This window comes from Lissotriton helveticus, chromosome 1_1 (genome assembly GCF_964261635.1).
Source record: "Lissotriton helveticus chromosome 1_1, aLisHel1.1, whole genome shotgun sequence".
NCBI lineage: Eukaryota > Metazoa > Chordata > Amphibia > Caudata > Salamandridae > Lissotriton > Lissotriton helveticus.
The window spans coordinates 2,050,757,066-2,050,779,873 of NC_136057.1; the positions used below are offsets into that span (position 1 = coordinate 2,050,757,066).

Here is a 22,808-nt window from a genome sequence, read left to right on the forward strand (position 1 = left end):
CTGCCAATCGACATTCGGCCCTTACGACAGTACGCCTGTGTAATCTATACAGACGGCCATGCTCAACCACCAGGGTGGGGAGAACAAGCATATAACCCCACATGTGAAATCACAAAAGAAGTGTGGCGCGGAGGGAAACTGAGACCTCTGCTAATAAAAACACACTCAGTAGAAACTAATTCAGAAGAACAAACTGAAATAATAGCATTGAAAATGGCGCTAGATAATGCAGATCGCGAATTCCCGACACTTATAGTGTCCGATTCATATTACTGCGTCAAATCATATAACAACGATTTGCAGAAATGGATTCAAAACGGTTACAAAGATGACACAGGTGCAACAATAAAGCAACAAGTGCTTTGGAAACAAATAGTTCTTTTGCAGAAAGAACTACCAAAAACTCACGTGATACACTCACTGAGTCATCAGCGTGATGGCGTTCACGTTGCAGAGAATTCATTGGCTGAGACAGCCACAACGGTAGCAACTGAATCGGCTTCCGTAGTTAGAAAAAAGCGTGCAGTAAAATACATTGACGGTGAAACAGTGCTGGCGGTGAAAACGTCATCAAAAAGCGACTGCTCAGCGCTACCGATCAACTATCCACTCAATTATACATACATAATCGATGCGAACTCCATTCCTTTTGCTCGAATCCCTGGAGTGGGGGACAGAGTAATTCCAAACACGGACAGGAGAGGCTTGTTAATAGCAGACGCACATATGGGTGAGGGTCTCAGACACCTCAAACTAAAAGATTCTCTAGAAGAATTACAATCAAAGTACTGGTGGCCAGGCATGAGCCTGCAGCATCACATTTTTGTAAAGAAATGCCCTGACTGCAACAGAGAACGCAGTGGCAAGAGAAACGGTATATTACCATGGCGTTTCACTCCAGAATGGATCAACAATAAAAATCAATGCGTCCAATTAACATATAAAGACTAGTTTCCACTTGTAATGTAGATCCCCAGCACTCGGCTGACGTCTGGACTGTTATAAAAAGATTTGCGAGTCTATAATGGCATATATGCTAGAAGCATGCTACGTTTGACTAATGTTTTTTCCTCTTGCCGTAAAGCGTGTGGAAAAACATGGCCAAATGAGCATAGCATAGCGGGACTCTTCTCACTTCCTACCTGAGGGAACGGGATGGTGTAAAGAAAAAACCAAAGGCATAGAGCAATCTATAACAGCGAAGGTATTAGGTTCGGGAGCTGGGTGGGTCAAACATCTAATAAGTGTCCAACGTAGTCTAAACAACCTGCCAAGAAATTCTCTGAGGGGATTCAGTCCGTACGAATTATTGTTTGGGGCTAGAATGATGGTCTTAGATCTTGACTGTCAGACTTCAGTGGTTAAAGAAAAAAGCTTTGATATCAAAGATCTTTTGGCTATTTTGTAGGACTTAAACGAAACAAGGAAAGACCTGAGCATCATAAAGTTGAAACAACAGCCAACGACCACTGAAGAAAAACCACCTGTCCCAGCAAGACCTGTCTGGATTCCAAAAGTCGGGGATCTAGTCAGAGAAAAGATCGCGGTAAAGAAGGAATTTGGTACTTCTTACAGAAAAGCAGTTCCTGTCTTGTCTATCAACGGGACAAGATCAGTAGTACTACCGCCCCTTGCTGGTAAAAAGGAGAACAGAGTTGTATCAATCGACCTGGTAAAACCACAATCATGTGGCCGATAACAAACAGTAGGCCAAGTGGACTCCCGATAAGTAGTAGAACACCAAGGTTTGCTACAAACACAGAGGTTCAATCTAAGAGGCTACTCACATTTGAAATGCCTACAGAACAACGACAAGGACTATGCAACAATGCTATGGAACTTAAACCTCTAAAAACCCAAATAAAAACATTTAGCAGAGACACACCAATCTACAATGAAGTAACAAATGACTATGCTGCTGCAACAAAACACACTAATAAAGCAAACGGTAATCCAGAACGGCATCCGGCTACTTCATCATCTTCAATGATTCATCTGAAGATCTGAGTGAATCAAAGGAACAGACATCAACAAAAACCTTTAAAGATAAAGCTAAGGAACTTTTTAAAGAACTGAAAGAAACCTATCTGATTTCTCCATGGATTGAATTCTGGGTGGCCTTAGGTGCACTTATCCTCATACTTTGGCTCATCATGGTACTATGTTTGGGACATTTCATTGAGGGAAAATATGCTAAAATGGACACAGCAAGCCAGAAAATCAACTTGGTCCTCAAACCACACATGTCTTCACACGTCGAGAAAAGAGAACTTTCTTCAGTCAACTTCACAGCCAATCCTATACCCGGTGGGGTAGCATGGGACAATACTGATTATGAAATCTATGGTCCGGTTGAAATCCTGAAGTATCCACATCAAATCAAGATCTCATTGAGTGACTTTGTAAAACCAAGCTCATTTGCTGATGATTGGGACTTTGAAAGTATTAATGATATGATGTCTGACCTAGTAATGTCTGCTAAATTTACAAAACATGATTATTTGCAGGGTTCGTCTAATTATGATAAGATGTTCTGCTATAATCACTTTGGTAACCATTATCTACATAAATCTGCACAACCTAGAAATGTTTTAAATTATAATCAATGGGAACACTGTGCAGCCCCTCCAAAAGGTAGCTCAAGAACTTTTTATGACAAATATTCATATTTTTCAGGGTTCAACACAAGTAATGCAGAAACATTTTATTTCAAATTGTCAAATAAGACAGGTACGAAGACCATGCTTACAAACACTAAATTGATATATTCAGACTCATTTTTTGAGCAAATGAGTACATTTGGTTTTGATTATTGGGACAAAAATGTTGAAACAAAAAGTGTTTGGGGTACAAAAGAATGTCAAGTACAAGGTATAGAATCATTGTTTAGAGCCTGCATGATCCCAGAACAAATTATATTTTTGAATGACACTGTTCAACAAACTACCTGTCTTGGCCTAGCCAAAATTAAAGACTTAAACAAACCGTCTATTCCAAAGCCAACAATGAACAGTAATAGCTCTATAGATGAGGAGATAGACGTAAACCATATATTAAGCCAAAACAGAACACATCCTGATTGGAAACAATGGTTGATCTGGCCCACAGATACTAATAACTGTCAAGACAGATTCCTGAACAAAATACAGGGGTTCACATTACCAGGCCAGACCCTAGATATTCCCAAAGACAACACCCAGGGATAATTACCACGTACAGTGTGGGCAAGCTCTGCCTTCAATGGCTACAAACATCCACACTGGCAGAAATTAAGCAACACCTAACTTTACTTACTGATGGTGCTGACTTGCGTGATTTCATTATGGGACCGCGCAAACAGCGTCAAAAACGCTTCATAGCAGCCTCTGTATATGCAGCTTATAACGAAGCCTGGAAAATAACTCAAATTGAAACATCAGAGAGAATACGGGAAATTGACCGTATTAATTTGGAAAAATCACTTTCTGTAGTGGACAATGGGTTAATGACTCTGTCCTCCAGAATATACTCTTTGGACAGCATTGTGTCTTCAGCAATCGACATAATATCGCAAGACTTACTGTTGTTACAACACGGTCAGTCCCAATTGCGTTCTATTGTACAGCTTGGCTGGATGTTACAAAATCTGCGTTCAGGCTATGTGCCTTGGCGTTTAATCAACACAACGTCACTATTCGATATCTTTAACCTTACTGATAAACAAATCAGTATGGCACAGAAGGGTGCTGATTATACAATCCTGAGCATTGAGAAACTCGAGAGATTACCATTGACAATGTCAGAACGACCTGTCAGTGAATGGATAATACATGGGATAATTAATATTCCAATATCTACTTTCAGGTTTCAATACTGCCAAAAATATATACAGGCTGGCATGTACGAAAAATTGGGTAAAGGGTACATTAAGTCAACATGGAACTTGCCCTATTCACATGCATGTGTCAGTAATAAAGGCCAGAAAGTGTTTCTTAGTGGCAATAATTGTGCGATGTCACTAAGCGGTACACTTCTGTGTAATGGTATTAGTTTACACGGAGCCTGTGAAGGGTCCTCAAATAACCTTTCATGCCACCAGCTAGGCACACCTGCAACACAAATAGAACCATTCTTTAGGAGACTATCGAACGGGAGTTACATTGTAATTGTAGACCGCAGATGTTGTAGTTTGGTGCCCGGAATACCTTATCTCATAACTACGACTGCGAAGGTCATGTGCTGTGAACGAGTATTGTTCCCCAGCGCAATGCCAGACAGGGAGGCAAGGTTATGGCAGAATTTGAAAATTGCTTCTATTCGAATTGATACTTTAAGCAGAATGAAAACAGTGCTCCTTCAGACGCCGACCAGACTCACGTCATCAAAAGAAACGTATGATCTCCAAGTTGCAAGGACAACGGCAGAGATTCATTCATTGTTATCAACTAATTCCCCCATACATTTCGCAGGAATCCTGAACGAAATCTTAAATATTTCTGATACCAGTGGAGTCTCAAATGTATTTAAGACAGTGTTTTCGGGGGCTTTAACACCATTTAAAGCCATTCTGGGTATTTTTCCGGACTTCGTCCATTCCATCTTTGGTGGACTTCCTCTCCTTTTGGGACTAGTGGCAGGAATCCTATTTTTGATCCTGTTATTTCGCTATGGCAGACCGTGTCACAGACAAAACACCTGCGACAAGGGAAGAAACAATCCTAGCCATTGGATACCGGGACCGGATATCTAAGATCCTTGGACTATCCCGGCTTAGAGACCTGAACATGACTTGGTTTCTTTCATTTAGACCAATGTGGCAAAGATGTGTTTTACCTGTATTAAGGTGCTTGCTATGCGGAGAAGAATGCGTGTTGGACACCTGTCTGACGCTACAATCGGATGCGCCAATGGATGCAGAAACTTTGTTGGGTCCGGTCACGGCTCATGCATTGTGCTGTCCCCAGCGGCTACCAATCCTGATGACGGCATTCGTGGAAACTTCACCACTACGATTGAGGGGTAGTGAGGTTCAAGATGAAAGCAGCATCGATCAGGTACGACCTTCTGTCAGCTATGCTGATCAAAACATCAATGGAGGCAATCATGCTCATGAATGCATGGTGACCACTTTTTCAGAGTTAGTGGAACTTTCACAGGAAGCTGTTGACAGCTTTTTCGACAGTCTAAATGATATGATGTTCTCACCAGAGCAGAAATAATGACTTTTGAGCAAGCTAGCACACGGCATTCCCATCACCCTGAATTTGGCCTTCAACTTTAATTATAAAGTAACGTGAACAATTTTTTCTCCAGTCTACGAACAGCAGATTTTTTCACAACCCCCAAAATATTTTTATGGTTTTTTCGGGACACTTATCTTCTGCTTAAAGTAGAAACTATTCTTAAAGAACTAAATTTCTATTTTAGGAACTTTAGAGACATTAGCTGTCTTCTGGCATGTTCATGGATATTTTATTTTGTGATGAAATGGTCTCGCATTTTTTTCTTCTGTATTAAGAGCCATTTCATGTGTTATTTTCATATCTTATTAATAATGATGTATACATATGCGTGATTAATTTAGCATTCCTCTACTGCTTATGGCCATATAGTGCATATGATTATATTTTTCTCGTATATTACATAATTTTGAAATGCATATGGATGTATTTTGGGGTGGTACGGTATACACATACGTCACTGTATATTTACTATGCCTAGATTTGTAAACATGGACATAGTCTGCGTGGAGTGGGTGTGATGTATTCCTATAGGTTCTGTATCGATCCCCCTATTCCTGACCCTGTTCTGGTTAACAATTAACTAGCAGCCATCCCATGATGCAAAAACCGTTATCTGATTAAGCCACACCACGGCACAGGAACGCGTTATCTGATTAGGTCATAACGCTTGCCATCTAATTAGGCAAGCACTATTCCTACAGCCCCTGATAAGGCATACGGAGTTCTCAAAACAAATCAAACCTATGACAACCTGGGAAAATCCCTGCGGCCATTGTTTTGATTTCACCGAGAACTTCAGTAAAGAATGTGCTAACGACTAGTTCGTATGACATCCTTATTGACGTATCTATGTCCATCCTTACGTCACTCTCGGCACCTTACATGTATAAATATTACTGACATTGCCTTAAGCAAACACACGCGGTGGTGACGAGATCGGAGCAGCAAGACTTGCCGAAGAGGCCAGCACAGAGCGGACCCCGCTGGCGCTGCCCCGCCTTCCTGACGCGCTGAGAACGAGACGCTGCTTTCTCCTGCCGAGAAATCCAGCTCCGGCGCTTCCAAGCAGCCCTTGCAGGCAGCCTGGAATATCGAGACCAAAGACGAGAGATACCAGCCCTCAACCATTCTAGATCTCAGGTACAGAACTGAATAACCCCTTGCAGAGAATTCTTGAGTCAGTCACTTGGCAAAAACAAACTTAACTTAAACTGCTACTTATCTACTCCCGCCCACGTATTAGGCTTAGGTCAGGTACACTGGGGTAGGCGTAGTTAGAAGCACCAGTTGAGTACGATTAGTCAAATGTATATATATATGTATCTATTTTATCCATTTTAAATATCATATGGCTTAGAAACCATATCAATGTTTTTACAGTATTATTTTATACTTCTGCTTTTATTGTATGCACTTTACTTAACCATAAGTATTGCAATAATATCGATTCATTTCTCTTGTACGAGAAAAGAGACTGATCAATAAATAACATCTTTTATTGAACACGCCCGTCTCTTCCTTTTCTCTACAATCTGATGAAACTAAGAATGCACTGAACTGACTGAGTAAAATAAGTTGTCTTTTGTTTTCACACGACTCTAGAGATACACTCTTGATTAGGGGAGAGCAAAGTTGTCATGTTCTATGGTTGTCAGAAACTAAATCCCTTCTTGTCTATCCAGGGAGGTTCAACTCCTCCTTGCCTATTCGAGAAAGTTACTAGTGAACTCTGAGCTAGCTGTCAAACCCAAAACTTTAAGTCTAATATCGTCAGTAGAAGACCTAGTTAACCTCCGTCCTAGGTCTATACTATTGAAGGTATTATTCCAATGCGCAGAGCCTATTGGGATAATAGGAACTACACTACAAAGAGACTGAACAAGAAACGCAAAGCCAATCGGGTCCTTTGCACATGCAACCATGCCAACTGCTGCGTGTGTCTCGAAATAGGTGCACCCCAAATCAGAGGCCTGGCATCAAAGTCAGCGCGTTGGCCACATCACATTTAGGAAATGCAAGCATTAGTTAGACAAAAATTAGGTATGAAAGCTCCTTTGTCTCAATACACAAGGCGGAATGCCAACCAACCCCCCGACCTTGGTCCTGAATGCGGCTGGCACACCCTGCATGAGATACCATACCAGACTCCGACGACTCCCACAGCATGAACTGTGCTAATGAAAGGCTAACATGCCTACGCCCCACACACACCTTTCCCTGCATGACCTACACCTGCAAGGGATGCCCTTGACACATTGGTTTAAAACTACCCATATGTCCAAACGTTGCACACCCATACTACTCATTGACCAGAGCTGTGGCATATCGTCCACCAAACTGCTGCCGGTCTGAGGGGTGCCAGTGGTACGAGACCAACATACGCAATGACAGGCATTCCCAGGCACATGCACAACCCCTGTCACATGGAACTGTACCCTGCATGAATACTGCATCTGTTGGGATCTGTGCCAATGGCAGTGTTGCAAATCAGTTTCCGCCTAAGGGGTCCATTAGGATGGCGGGCGGACTTTGTCCGCCCGCCATCCTAACGGAGATCGGGACTGCCCACCTCATGGGCGGGGGTCCCACCATTGGCATTTGGATGCGCCCGCCACAGTGGCGGGCGCATTCCTCAAGTTAACATTGTGACGGGCGGAGCTCACTGCACCGCCCGCCACAATGTGAAATACAAATGCACGCATTTGCATAATCGAAGCGGCAGGCACCGCGCGGTGCCTGTCGCTGCGATCATGCAAATGCAGGGGGGTACCACAGGTACCCCCCCGTGTGCCACCCCCCTTTGGCCGTCACTCTGGGGGCCCACAGGGGGCCCCCGCAGCAATCACCGCCTGCCTTTCCGTGGCGGCATTGCCGCCGCGGAAAGGCCCCTAATTTCAGGCATCGTAATATGGCTGGCGGTGTCCTTTGGACACCGCCACCATATTATTCCATCACCGCCGCCGCGGTCGCAAGGCGATCGCGGCGGTAAAGTGGCAGACGGTCTTTCCGTCCGCCGCTGTGCCCTCCGCCATCCTAATCTGGCGGAGGGGAAAACGAGAGTGCTTGTCGGGCGGATTGCCTCCGCCAGGGTGGCGGTGGCCACCGCCATCCTGGTGTAGGCAATCCGCCCGACATACAAATGGACCCCTAAGTTTCCATCTTGCCTACATTCCCTGCGTCCAGCCCTGGTTCCACTGTCGATCATGCACATTTGAGTGGCCCATGGAGGTCTGCCTATCCATGGCAAGGGTAGCTGAATTGGATTATGACCTGACAGTGCGCCCCCTGTTGGCCCAAGAACAGGACTGTCACCGGGATAGCCGTGCATATGATGCACTGATCTTTGGCATATGTGCTGACAGTTGTGCATTGGAGATTGCACAACTCCCCATGTGCAGTGACCACAATGAGGCACTCCCCTATTGGGATGTGTTGTGGATTGGTGAAACGGCGTGGACTGAGTACATCTGCCCAGTCCAGTTAATGGATTGGCTCACCCTGGTGTTCCGTGAAGCCGACAACAACGTACTATTGGAACACATTCCCCATGAAGCTGCACTCGCATTCATGGATGAGTAAATACGTTTCTGCAGCCACTTTGGATTGTCACCCACAGCACAGGTCCCACCACCTTGTTGCATCATGGGGAATGCTCACATATCCAACCACAACAGTTGACATGTCTGGCTTTGCCTGGACTCAGAATGCATGTGTGTGAAACTATGCAGGTGTACACACACCTGTGCAAGGTGATGCAGTTCCATGGTCAGAACAGCACAGCGTCGTTTAGCAAATTTCCTAATTCGGACATACTGCTGGGGGAGAGTACACACATGGCAATGTAGCACAACATGTGACCTTGTCAGACACTTTCACCTAATCACTGTCAGCAGAGAAGACAGTCGGCGCAGTCCGGTGGCACAGAACTATGCAGATCTCATGGGCTGTGAGTCGTGTCCCCTTACACGGGACAATGGGCAGACACCAAACATCGCATGACTCATCCAGCAAGGCAAGGTGGGCTGAGACAGTTGCCATCCGTAATGATCTTGTGTACATTTTTGCCTCCCCATTTCTTGCACCTCGACATGTTCCCATGCTGTGTGTAAGTGTCTTAAGCATTTCCCTGCATGTTGTGGCCGTTGCCTTGTCCGTACTGACACGTGCATGCCAATACAGTGTATGCAACTTCACTGGTATCTTACTGTGATGAGTGTTGATTAGATAGACAAATCATGTGCCACAATGAGCATCGTCCCTACACAGGGAGGGACTGACTGACGCATGTACAATGGGGGGGGGTCCCTTTAGACAGCTCCACCTCTGTGAGCCAGACATTGTTTTGGGATAGTTGCTGACAGGCCTGTGCACTTATGTGTCTTTAGCAATGTAAGTATGGTGTCCAACCTCTGACCATGTGGAGCAATGTTATGAATCAAAACAGAATGTGTCCACACAGATGTGTGTGAGGAGGTATGTGAAGTGAAGTTCTGTTGTCAGATGTGATGTAGGACACCACTTCTGTCCTGCTACAGATTTGGTCATTCCTACACACAGCCCTATTCAATACATGGTTGTGTGCCTACGTAGGGGGGGGGGTGCAAGATTGTTGTTCGTGTGCAATGAGCCACAGCTAGTACTCACCTTCACAGTCATCTAATTGGCTATGTGGCTCATGGTCAAACATGCGCATTGATGTTATTTACCAGGGTGTACCTTCTTCTGCAATCATTGTCCCTACATCCATCCATACTTACATACTTGAGTGAACATAGTCATGACACATCTTAGTGATTTCAAATGTTTTATTCCCATTCTGGTGAATGCCGGAGCTGGGGCTGTACATGGTCATGCCAAGTCTACATTACGTGGTAGCCCAGTGGTGGGCCAACCAGAGTCCTTAGGGGATTGAAAAGTGAATTGGAAGAGGGAGAGTGCAGTCCGCAGCAGGATTGCTGTGTAAATGTCAACCAGTGAAGATATGGCAGTCCGTCGGGGTCCAGGTAAATGTCACAGAGTGTTCCGGGGGTTAGTGGGAGGTGTTGTCCCAGGGCATAATGCATAGGGCTGAACCAGGCAGGGACAAGCCATATGGTGGTGATGGATGCTACTACCTCCTTCTTCACACAATAATTACCATCCACATCTTACTCCTCAGATACTTCTTCTAAGTCTGGTGTGTCCGATGTGTGTGGCGGTGTAATGGCTGCATCATTGTGTGCCACTGACACATCAGGGTGCGAAAGTGATAGGGCTGCATCACTGTGTGCTACTGACACATCAGGAGTTGGAGATGCGTGTGTTGAAGTTCCTGCAGCAGTTATCTGGGACAGGCTCAGTGGCAGCAATGGCAAGATGAACTGCAAGGCATGGAAGATCCCAGCTACATCTCGCTGGTGTTCAGCCGTGGCAGCCATACTTCCAGACTGTATCTGCTCCATGGTCTCCATTGTCCTGCGCATCTGTGCCAATTCTGTGCTGTCATTGCTGGTGCCTATCTGACTAGACAGTCTTGTATTCGAGTAATGGCCCCAGCAATGTCAGCCAAGGAGTGTCGGAGAGCATGGTGCGGACAGTGGATGTCCGTTAGGGACTGTAATTGGTCCCTGATGGGACTCAGACACCCAGGTATGGCAGCGAGTTTGGCTGCCACGAGCTCGAAACCCACCTGCAGCTGATCAGCCATCTCCACCTGGCAACCCAACACACAGCGTTGAAATTCCATGTTGTTCGGGGGGTACTGAGTGACAGCTGTGGTGGTGTGTGTTTCCTGCTGTGTGGTCTGTGCAGGTGGTGGGGTCACCTCGAGGCAGCTGGGCTGCCCTGCTCCTAGGGGTGGGGTGCGGAGGCTGTCCATTATCCATTGGAGAGTGTCTGAACATATGTGCAGGTTGTACTCTTCATCATCACTGATGAGATTTGTGGTCTGCTCTGCAGAAGGTGTTGGATGTCCTTTTGCAATGTTAGGGGAAGATGTAGGTTGACAGACTTTCCCATGCATGTTGACGCTGCATGACAATGTACATTGTGACTCTTTTGGTGGAGCTGGCTATTTGATGGCAGACAGTGGGATTTTCGACTACATGACGGATGTGTGGCTGTACTCGTACATTATCATCACAGTGTCAGGCAATGCCAGATGTGAGTAGCCAGTTACTATGCTCAAGCAGAACCTGTTGTGTCCTCTGTCCTGTGGTGTAGGTCTTGCACTTTGTACTACATTGCCATCATTGGTGATGTTCTGTGATTGCTATGTGTGTGTGTGCTGGATTGTGGGAGAGTCGCTCCTGGAGCTCTGATTTCTTGGACCCTTATCCCTTTGAGGCAGTGTGCCTTTGAATTGTGTGCTTTTCGGGGGATGAAATGTTGTGACTTGGGTCATTTGTGCTCTTGGACAGATTTTGTGGTCTTGTGCATTGTTTGTAAGCTGCGTGTATTGGATGGCATGGGTTGTGGGTGCACGTGGATGTGTCAGAGTGTGACCTGCTCCTTTACGATGTGATCCACACTGGGCCACCTCCATGTTGAATCGTGCACCATGTCATGTATTTTGGCTGCAGCCATCCTATTGGTCATGCAGTGTCACTTGTATAGTCAGTGTGGCTTACACAGCCGCTGCTTTTCTGGATTCAGCACATGTGCATGGATAGGTTGTGTGATTTGGAGGGGGCCCATATGTGCACATGGTGGACGTATGGGCCTACTTGGTGTTTGTATGAGTGCTGCAGTGTGGCAAGGGTATCAGGGACATGTTCTACAATAATTGTGCATGTGCAGTGTGCCAGACATTATTGTGCATGTGTGCCATTGTGCCCATCTTCCCCCATCCACCCGGTCCCTGGTCTTTACTCACCCTGTTGCTGCTGGGTCATATCGAGCTGTGTTCAGAACCCCAACTCCTGCCACCGTCTCCACACTGGTGACTGTGACCACCATTTCCTCCAGCTCAATGAGCTCCTCCTGTGGTGCAGGACTCCCACCTCCAGTCGCCGTTGCTGCCTTCCTGTTGGCGGCGAGTTTCTGTTTGGTCTGGCTTTGCACATCATGCCAGCACCTCTTCGCCTCTTCATCTCCTCCATTGACCTCCTCGACACTCCGACTGCATTGACGTTGGTGACGATGGACTGCCATATTTCCATTTGGGCTGCCAGTGCCGCAGTGTAGGTGACAAACAGTTGTTGGTACTGTTCCATCACCTCCATGACAATGATCCCGTCTTCCTGTGGAATAAACCTCGTCTTCCTCTTCTCCTTGCCCTTCCACGAACACGGGGTTCCTGGCTGGTCCTCCGTGGGGCTTGTGGGGTTCGGCATGTCCCCTGCACTCAGTCCGGGTGCATCCATGGTACTCCGCAGTTTGATTTGGTTTTGGTGTGTTTTTTTTCTTTTTGCTTTTATATTGCATTTTCCCACAGGACGTGTGGGAAGTGCAGGCCTGACGCTAGTTATCGCTGATTTTGGTGTCGTGCATTGGGGCATCCCAATGTTTTTGTCCTTATTGTTACGCATTTTTTGTTTGTCGCGTTGTTTTTTATGCGTCATTTGGCGTGTTATCATGCTGCTTTCGCGTGGTGCAACGGGATTGGGAATTGAACGTTAAGACAGTGTTATTTTCTCGCGATAGACTACGATTTGAAAAGTTGCGTTAAGCTAAATTTGCGATGGTTATCACACGTTCTTGAGAATAGGCCCCCATATTTTTTACCATTTGAAAATACTGATAAATATCCTTTGTTTATTGCTTTGTGATGCTAAATCTCAGCTATTACTGCCCTTCAATTTTCAAAACTTGATTTTTGCAATACATGGAGATGCTTAAATATGTTACGCACCGACTTCAAAAGAAGTGAAGGCACATCTCAACTCCTTTTCAAATTAAGGCATAGCTAGACCTCGAACACCGTAGTAACTTCAGGTGCAAGAAAAACAATACTAAGATGTGCAAGCACTTCCTGGAAACAAATCATACTCCAGATTCCCTGCAGTGGCTTATCTTAGAAGCATGTCAACACACATCCAAAGAAGGGCTGTTCTATAAAGAACAGCGTTGGATCCATAGACTTTCCTGTGACAGTAACGGTCTTAATGAAGACATACCTTGGACCAGCCTCTAACCATTACTCTGGTCAGTTATCCACCTTTACACACAAACTGAAAAGGAAGCATGTAGATAACCACTACCTCAGTGACAGAGCAGGCTTATGACTATCCCTTTATATCCCCATATGACTACACCCTTCCAATATGGCCGAAACAATACTGCAGATTACTACCTGACACTCCCCGTCGCAATATGTGGTATCCCTATTCCATTAAAAAGAGCTTGATCATTTAATCACTCCGGACTGGGAATATTAATATGGGACTATTTAATATCCAATATCGACCAAACAATAACCCCCCCCCCTCTTTTTTATAAAGAAAATACATTATTATGATGCACTCCCGCTCCATCATGGTCATGAAATTGTTCAAGGAGAATTAAGGGGTTTCTTAAGTAAATAACTGAATTTGAGCCACCCTTGATCGGATTTTATCTAAATCTGACCCGTGTGAATATAACCTACAAGGTGTAATAACCTTCGCATTTCACGCCGGTTTAGACATTACAAGATGGCCCCCACCGCAGCTAACCAATCAGAGCGTTGCTGCATTATCCATAAAACCGGAACTCGTAGCACCCTTCCTCCCACCCGGTTCCAGCGGCGATGGGTAGGTGCTAACTGCGAAGCTCAGGAAATACCAAGTAAGTTACGGTCGGCCGCCGCTCAAGGGATGGTCACTCTTAGCGCGTCATGTAAACACAGCTTAGCTTAGTAACGTGACGTATGCCACTTTAATAACCTCACCATGCCGCCCGCCGCTATGTAATAGAACGAACCAGTTAACAGGTGATCAGCGCAACCGAGTCTACCCTAATGCAATGACCTACTCGAGCATGTACAATACATAATGTAAGGACAGTAAACTTTACCGCCTGATCTGTATGCATACCTACGACCAACTAGCTTTTCCCATAGCGGGCACGTTTGAAGGGGCCCTGTCACGCTCAATACTATCTGTAAGAGGCTCGCAAATGCCAACAAGCAGAACAGACAGACATGGAGCATCCGCCCTAAGGCTCACAATACTTGCAATTTACACGGGAGGCTCACAGATATTATGGTAACTGAGGGCATATGTACAACCAACTTTTTGGTTTTATAATATTTAATTGTTGAAACCACTCTCAAGCCCTAATTCTCAGCTATGGTCTATTATGAGAGCCTTTGTTATAACCAACCATAGATCCAGATTGTTAGCATTACCCAATCTATAGGTATAATTAGAAGCCCAGTACCGCTTCACACTACTGGCTAGTGACACACCTATGTTGGTTTATGAGAACAGACACTGAGTTTTCGTCCCCTGTCCTACACCCACACGAGAGGTTATCAAATTCCAATTCTGCAGTTTTTAATTGCCAAAAAATTACTAGAAGTTGTAACAACTACCATGCCTTTTTCCTTATGTTTAACATAGCTACAGATTCGTTGATTGCCCTCTTAATTACAGATGGCAATCAAATAATGTGTAAACTAGAAACCATTAAGATGTTTTCCCCTATATATAGCCTTATGGTGGAAGATCTCCCTGAAGCTTTACCCGCTGGACACTGTCGTTGTCTGATTGTTTTTAACGTCAGGTGAGTTTTGAATAACCGCAGATGAGGAATACCAGATTGGTATATATAATTTTTAACCTTATGTTTTTATATTTGCACATGTCACTCTCACTGAATGTCCACATCTGAGAGTGCCTGATACACTTGCGCAATGGTACTGTGTAATGGTGTTGTGACACGCCTGACCCTCACTGGCATGTGGAGAGCACAAGTATTACAGTCATTGATGCATTGTTCTATCAACGTGTTTGTGATATGTTCTTGCCTCTTTCCCTGACAGGTACTAACAATCACAACTTGAAGAAGGGTAATATAATATTGTTATCCCCACGAGTGAGGTTACCACATGAGTATACACACACCACACTCTAGATAAAGTAGTGTAGACAGTTCCTTTCACCATTAGATACCTGCTAGTTAGTCATTTTTGGTCCTGAAGAATCGCTAGATAAACTCACCACAGCGAGAAACATGTTGACCGGACTGCAATAACCCTTGGATAAGAGTTGGAAACATTATTTTCCATTACTCTCTTCCAGGCTCATTATTTTAACCAAGACAGTGGTCCTCTCGAATAAAGTTCCCGGTACCACTAGCCTTTTTTAATCCACCACACTCACGTCTACCACTCAGTTTTGGCCCCACACCCGCACTTCATCTATACGGCAGTTGGAAAAAGATCTCCGCCAAAGAGCCCCTCTTTGAGGTGTTGCCCGTTGGGTATTGCACCGCCGACCCAACGAGGAGCAGGCCCAGATGATGAAGCATGACACCTGAAAGGGTGTGTGAGGGCATTAAATCCAACAAAATGGATTCCCAGGGTGATCTTTTGACTACCCTGTCATAACACAATTGCACCACTGACTGTACCAACCCCTTCTCTCATTAGGAACAGCACGATAATTTTGTAATGATATACCGATTTGGGCACATTGTGACTGGACCTTCTGCTCTGTTTAGAACAGTAATAGCCCTCTACTCCTCTTCCTTGATACCATAATTCTCTGCACGGCTAACACCCGTAGGAGTCTATCTATTGGCGGGTAAGATTCGTTCTATCCCCCACTACCTTCCCCACGGCCTAGCCAAATTCTGGCCTGGCTTGGTTCCGTTAAATCACATCCCCGCGCTATCCCTCACTGCCTGACATGGAAGGGCAGGGATTAAGCTTCGGTGAGGATGACGCTGCGGCTATCCTCAGAACTCCCTCTATTTTAAACATGGATAATGACAACGCATCGGGCAGCAGTACGGCTGACTGGAAGACACTATCTGATCTCAAAAGAGAGTGGATTAGAGTCAGTCTGCATGGCGCCCTAATGGCAGAATATTTCAAGGCCAAAATTGCACCTAATGGGTTGATCGTCAAAAACTTTCCAAGGATATTCTGGGAAGACGGTCAATTCAAGGTTGAGTGGTCCCAGATATCCTGGAAGTGTACGCATGATTTATTGATCTTGATTGTCAATACATCCAAACGCCTAGCTGATGCCCTGTTAGAAAAGATACAGGCATTAGAAGCGACCATTAAGAGCGCAGTCACTAACCCAGGCTTCAAAACAAAGCTGGCAGAAATCAACAAAGAGATCAGTGAACACAAGGATTACCTGATGAAACAAAAAGTTGATAAATTACAAAAGGATATTGATCGCTTTGATAAGGAGAAAGTGTACCCATACCTCAAAAAGGACTATACCCCGTCAGGCACTGGGTACCTCTCTGATTCCAGCAATAATTCCTCCAGAAGAGGGTCCAATAGTGGAAGCAATTCCAGTGGGGACGAATGGCAACCCCGCCAACGACGTGGTGGAAGAGGGGGGAGACGAGGACAATATCAATACCCGGCACCCCAGTTACCTTTACCTTTTCCTGGACACCCATTGTGGCAGTATCCACAATATCCACCCCCCATGCCACAATTTGGACCACAATATCCTCCTGAATTTGCCCCCCAAGGTAACCGGTCTTTTTTAGACAGAGGTTGGGGCAGAGGGCGAGGGCGAAAGAGAGGGAACGCAACCGACAAACGGGTCCAATGGGAGGACACGACACCCCAAGGAATGGACACCCGGAGCAAAACGACGAAGAAATGAGTCTTGTAGTTAACCTCTCCTCGCACCAACTAACTAATGAGCAAGAGAGGGTTCTACAAAGAGGGCTAGGCTTCGTCCCTACTCCCAGAACCGATAACTTTCTCCAAACTGTTGAATTGCAAAAATTCTTCAGGAAGATAAGATTGCATGCATTCTTTGATGGGAAGCCACGTGAACCCCAGGATGATTCTGGCTTACACAACGCCTCCACTTTCACCCCTCACAGCGGAGTGACACCAAATGAAGTGCTAGCTTTTGAACAAGCTGTTCTAAGAGATATCAAGATCTTACCCAACCCCTCGACATACAACAATATGTCTAAGGAAGAAAAAAACATTTTAGACACACTAGCAAACAACCCCTCTCTAACTATCAAACAAGCTGATAAAGGGGGAGCCACTGTAATAATGGACACAGTGGATTACGAAACAGAGTGCCTAAGGCAACTTGACAACACAAGATATTATAAGGCAGTCACGCAGAATCCAACGGAACGCCTTACAGTGTCCATCAGAAGTATGGTGGAGTCAGCAGAATGTCAAGGCTGGCTAAGTAAAAAAGAAGCAGATTTCCTAGTGAACAAAAGCCCTAGGGTTCCGTATTTTTATACGTTGCCTAAAATACACAAAGGGATAACCCCAGTCCCGGGTCGTCCTATTGTCTCTGGTATAGACTCAGTGCTAGAACCGTTGTCCAAATTTTGCGACCATTTCTTACAGCCCCTGGTGAAGCAAATACCCTCCTATATCCAGGACACAACAGACCTCCTGCGACTGTTGGAAGACTATGAAGAGGAACATAGCATAGATTTCCTAATAACCCTAGATGTTGAGGCCCTCTACACCAACATCCCACAGAGGGCCTCCCTAGGTGTTATGGAGGCAGCACTTGAAAAAACTGAATGGACGTCCGCAACACCCATTTCTTTCATCATGGAGTGTGCCGAAAAAGTCCTCACTGAGAACTTTTTCGAATTTAAAGGTACCTATTACCATCAGATACAGGGTACCTGCATGGGAAGCACGGTAGCCCCCAGCATAGCATGTCTGTACATGGCTAGTTTCGAAGAGAGCCACATATCCCCATCGACAAACCCTTTCTATGAGAACATCAAACTATGGAAACGTTACATAGACGATATCCTGATTTTTTGGAAAGGTAACAAGGACTCATACACGGAGTTCTTTGGGTGGATTAACAACATCAATCCTTACCTAACCTTTACTATCACGGCATCTAACAGTCAGATAGCATTCCTTGACTTGAATATAAGTATCGAAGCGGGATCCCTGAGTACTACTCTATATAAAAAAAGCACTGACCGGAACAGCCTGTTACATTTCTCCAGTCACCACCCGAAAGCCCTTCGATCTAACCTACCGTTTGGACAATTCCTCAGAATACGACGCAATTGTAGCACTATGACTAGTTACAAAACGGAGTCCGCAATATTGTCTAGGAATCTAAGAGAAAGAGGATATCCAACCAGAGACATAAAAAGAAGTATGAAGAGAGCGCAGAACAATAATAGGGAGAGTCTGATAGAACCGAGAGAAAAGAGTCCCCTAGCTGCCCAACCAATAACATGCGTGACGACATTCACACCAAAGTCTAACCAGATAAGAAAGATAGTGAAACGCCATTGGTCCATACTTAACACTGGCACCTTGAACATGGATCAACCGAGGTTTGCCTTCAAAAGGTCAAAAAATATAAAAGACATCTTGATCCAGACCAGACCCAAGACCAGACATGAACCTATCCGACAAGTTACTCTATGGAACTTGCCACCAGTGACTGGCCACTACCCTTGTGGCAATTGCGCGGCATGCCCGTTCACCAAGAAATATAAAAGTATCACCCTATCAGAATCTTTCAAATGGGAAATGAGAGGCCATACAAATTGCAACAGTACTAACTGTATCTATTTGATAATATGCCCGTGCAATTTATATTACATAGGCATGACAACACGCAGTATAAAGACCAGAATATCCGAACACCGTAGTAACTTCAGGTGCAAGAAAAACAATACTAAGATGTGCAAGCACTTCCTGGAAACAAATCATACTCCAGATTCCCTGCAGTGGCTTATCTTAGAAGCATGTCAACACACATCCAAAGAAGGGCTGTTCTATAAAGAACAGCGTTGGATCCATAGACTTTCCTGTGACAGTAACGGTCTTAATGAAGACATACCTTGGACCAGCCTCTAACCATTACTCTGGTCAGTTATCCACCTTTACACACAAACTGAAAAGGAAGCATGTAGATAACCACTACCTCAGTGACAGAGCAGGCTTATGACTATCCCTTTATATCCCCATATGACTACACCCTTCCAATATGGCCGAAACAATACTGCAGATTACTACCTGACACTCCCCGTCGCAATATGTGGTATCCCTATTCCATTAAAAAGAGCTTGATCATTTAATCACTCCGGACTGGGAATATTAATATGGGACTATTTAATATCCAATATCGACCAAACAATAACCCCCCCCCCTCTTTTTTATAAAGAAAATACATTATTATGATGCACTCCCGCTCCATCATGGTCATGAAATTGTTCAAGGAGAATTAAGGGGTTTCTTAAGTAAATAACTGAATTTGAGCCACCCTTGATCGGATTTTATCTAAATCTGACCCGTTTGAATATAACCTACAAGGTGTAATAACCTTCGCATTTCACGCCGGTTTAGACATTACAAGATGGCCCCCACCGCAGCTAACCAATCAGAGCGTTGCTGCATTATCCATAAAACCGGAACTCGTAGCACCCTTCCTCCCACCCGGTTCCAGCGGCGATGGGTAGGTGCTAACTGCGAAGCTCAGGAAATACCAAGTAAGTTACGGTCGGCCGCCGCTCAAGGGATGGTCACTCTTAGCGCGTCATGTAAACACAGCTTAGCTTAGTAACGTGACGTATGCCACTTTAATAACCTCACCATGCCGCCCGCCGCTATGTAATAGAACGAACCAGTTAACAGGTGATCAGCGCAACCGAGTCTACCCTAATGCAATGACCTACTCGAGCATGTACAATACATAATGTAAGGCCAGTAAACTTTACCGCCTGATCTGTATGCATACCTACGACCAACTAGCTTTTCCCATAGCGGGCACGTTTTAAGGGGCCCTGTCACGCTCAATACTATCTGTAAGAGGCTCGCAAATGCCAACAAGCAGAACAGACAGACATGGAGCATCCGCCCTAAGGCTCACAATACTTGCAATTTACACGGGAGGCTCACAGATATTATGGTAACTGAGGGCATATGTACAACCAACTTTTTGGTTTTATAATATTTAATTGTTGAAACCACTCTCAAGCCCTAATTCTCAGCTATGGTCTATTATGAGAGCCTTTGTTATAACCAACCATAGATCCAGATTGTTAGCATTACCCAATCTATAGGTATAATTAGAAGCCCAGTACCGCTTCACACTACTGGCTAGTGACACACCTATGTTGGTTTATGAGAACAGACACTGAGTTTTCGTCCCCTGTCCTACACCCACACGAGAGGTTATCAAATTCCAATTCTGCAGTTTTTAATTGCCAAAAAATTACTAGAAGTTGTAACAACTACCATGCCTTTTTCCTTATGTTTAACATAGCTACAGATTCGTTGATTGCCCTCTTAATTACAGATGGCAATCAAATAATGTGTAAACTAGAAACCATTAAGATGTTTTCCCCTATATATAGCCTTATGGTGGAAGATCTCCCTGAAGCTTTACCCGCTGGACACTGTCGTTGTCTGATTGTTTTTAACGTCAGGTGAGTTTTGAATAACCGCAGATGAGGAATACCAGATTGGTATATATAATTTTTAACCTTATGTTTTTATATTTGCACATGTCACTCTCACTGAATGTCCACATCTGAGAGTGCCTGATACACTTGCGCAATGGTACTGTGTAATGGTGTTGTGACACGCCTGACCCTCACTGGCATGCGGAGAGCACAAGTATTACAGTCATTGATGCATTGTTCTATCAACGTGTTTGTGATATGTTCTTGCCTCTTTCCCTGACAGGTACTAACAATCACAACTTGAAGAAGGGTAATATAATATTGTTATCCCCACGAGTGAGGTTACCACATGAGTATACACACACCACACTCTAGATAAAGTAGTGTAGACAGTTCCTTTCACCATTAGATACCTGCTAGTTAGTCATTTTTGGTCCTGAAGAATCGCTAGATAAACTCACCACAGCGAGAAACATGTTGACCGGACTGCAATAACCCTTGGATAAGAGTTGGAAACATTATTTTCCATTACTCTCTTCCAGGCTCATTATTTTAACCAAGACAGTGGTCCTCTCGAATAAAGTTCCCGGTACCACTAGCCTTTTTTAATCCACCACACTCACGTCTACCACTCAGTTTTGGCCCCACACCCGCACTTCATCTATACGGCAGTTGGAAAAAGATCTCCGCCAAAGAGCCCCTCTTTGAGGTGTTGCCCGTTGGGTATTGCACCGCCGACCCAACGAGGAGCAGGCCCAGATGATGAAGCATGACACCTGAAAGGGTGTGTGAGGGCATTAAATCCAACAAAATGGATTCCCAGGGTGATCTTTTGACTACCCTGTCATAACACAATTGCACCACTGACTGTACCAACCCCTTCTCTCATTAGGAACAGCACGATAATTTTGTAATGATATACCGATTTGGGCACATTGTGACTGGACCTTCTGCTCTGTTTAGAACAGTAATAGCCCTCTACTCCTCTTCCTTGATACCATAATAGCTAGACCTCCTCACCCAGCTGGGCTACTATGACACAGGGTCTGAGAGGCCACCATTAATTATATTTGATTTCCTGAAACTACTAATTAAAACATAAGTGTATGTAACAATCCTGCTGTGTTCTGCAGTGACCATCTTTTTGAGATGATACACATTTTTTACCAGATTTAGGTGGAAAATGGAAAGAACATCTAGAGCCTCATTATGGGTGCTCATATAATTCTGGCTGGGCTCTAACAGGAGTGTTGACAGAGTTATTGGCTCCAGCAGAATTACGAAAGTCTACTGGAGCACTAAGAATCCTCAGGGTGCACAATGTAATACTCCTGGTGGGGGGGGGGGGGGGGGGGGGGTGATACCAAGACAAAAATGGGGGTACTCCTAATGAAGCCTATGCAATACATTTGCTGAGGAATGCAACCAGAATCAAAATAAAATAAATCATACTACAATTTTGCATTTAGAATAATTACACAATCCATTGACACACTCCAATGTAAATAATGGTAACATGTTTTGCTTGTTAACAATCCTTTTCTAGGTGATAACCGTTATCCAAATGTCAGCAATTTATTTACTTATTCTGCACAGTTGTGACATATTTTTAATATTTTGTCCTTCAGTGCATTTTTCTTAAATATGACTTACTGTACTTGGTTAACATCAAAACATACTTTACTTTACAAATGTCATTATAGTAAAATGTGGTATTGCCAAACTATTAGGAAGCATGCTGCATGCTACATGATAACTGCAATTGTGTTATTTTAGTTCATACAGAAGCAACTATTGAAAAAATCCAAATAGAATTTCAGGCAGGACCACACGCAGCTGACAAAATGGTGCATTTGGTTGATCTTGATGAGATTGAAGATGAGAATGATGAGATGGATGCTCCTCTTCACCACCATGCTCTTGGGAAACTAAAGAGAATCCTTGGTGGACAAAATCAAACATGGTCAGAGGTAGGTATGCTGAACCTTTCACAATAAATCAAGTATGCATGTTTCGCCATTTATATAAAGTATGAACCTAGCTGGCTAGCAACAGAGACCAATGCAC

The 22,808-nt window shown here is 44.5% G+C and overlaps 1 protein-coding gene across 1 annotated transcript in view; it reads left to right on the forward strand.

Annotated features, from left to right (window-relative positions):
• The window catches only part of LOC144766461 (vitellogenin-1-like), a 1,095,729-nt gene that overhangs the window by 736,819 nt on the left and 336,102 nt on the right, over positions 1–22,808 (forward strand). Inside the window, exon 22 of the mRNA XM_078650353.1 lies at positions 22,518–22,711. Coding sequence (XP_078506479.1) covers positions 22,518–22,711 — 194 coding nt within the window. The remainder of the gene's footprint in view (positions 1–22,517; positions 22,712–22,808) is intronic.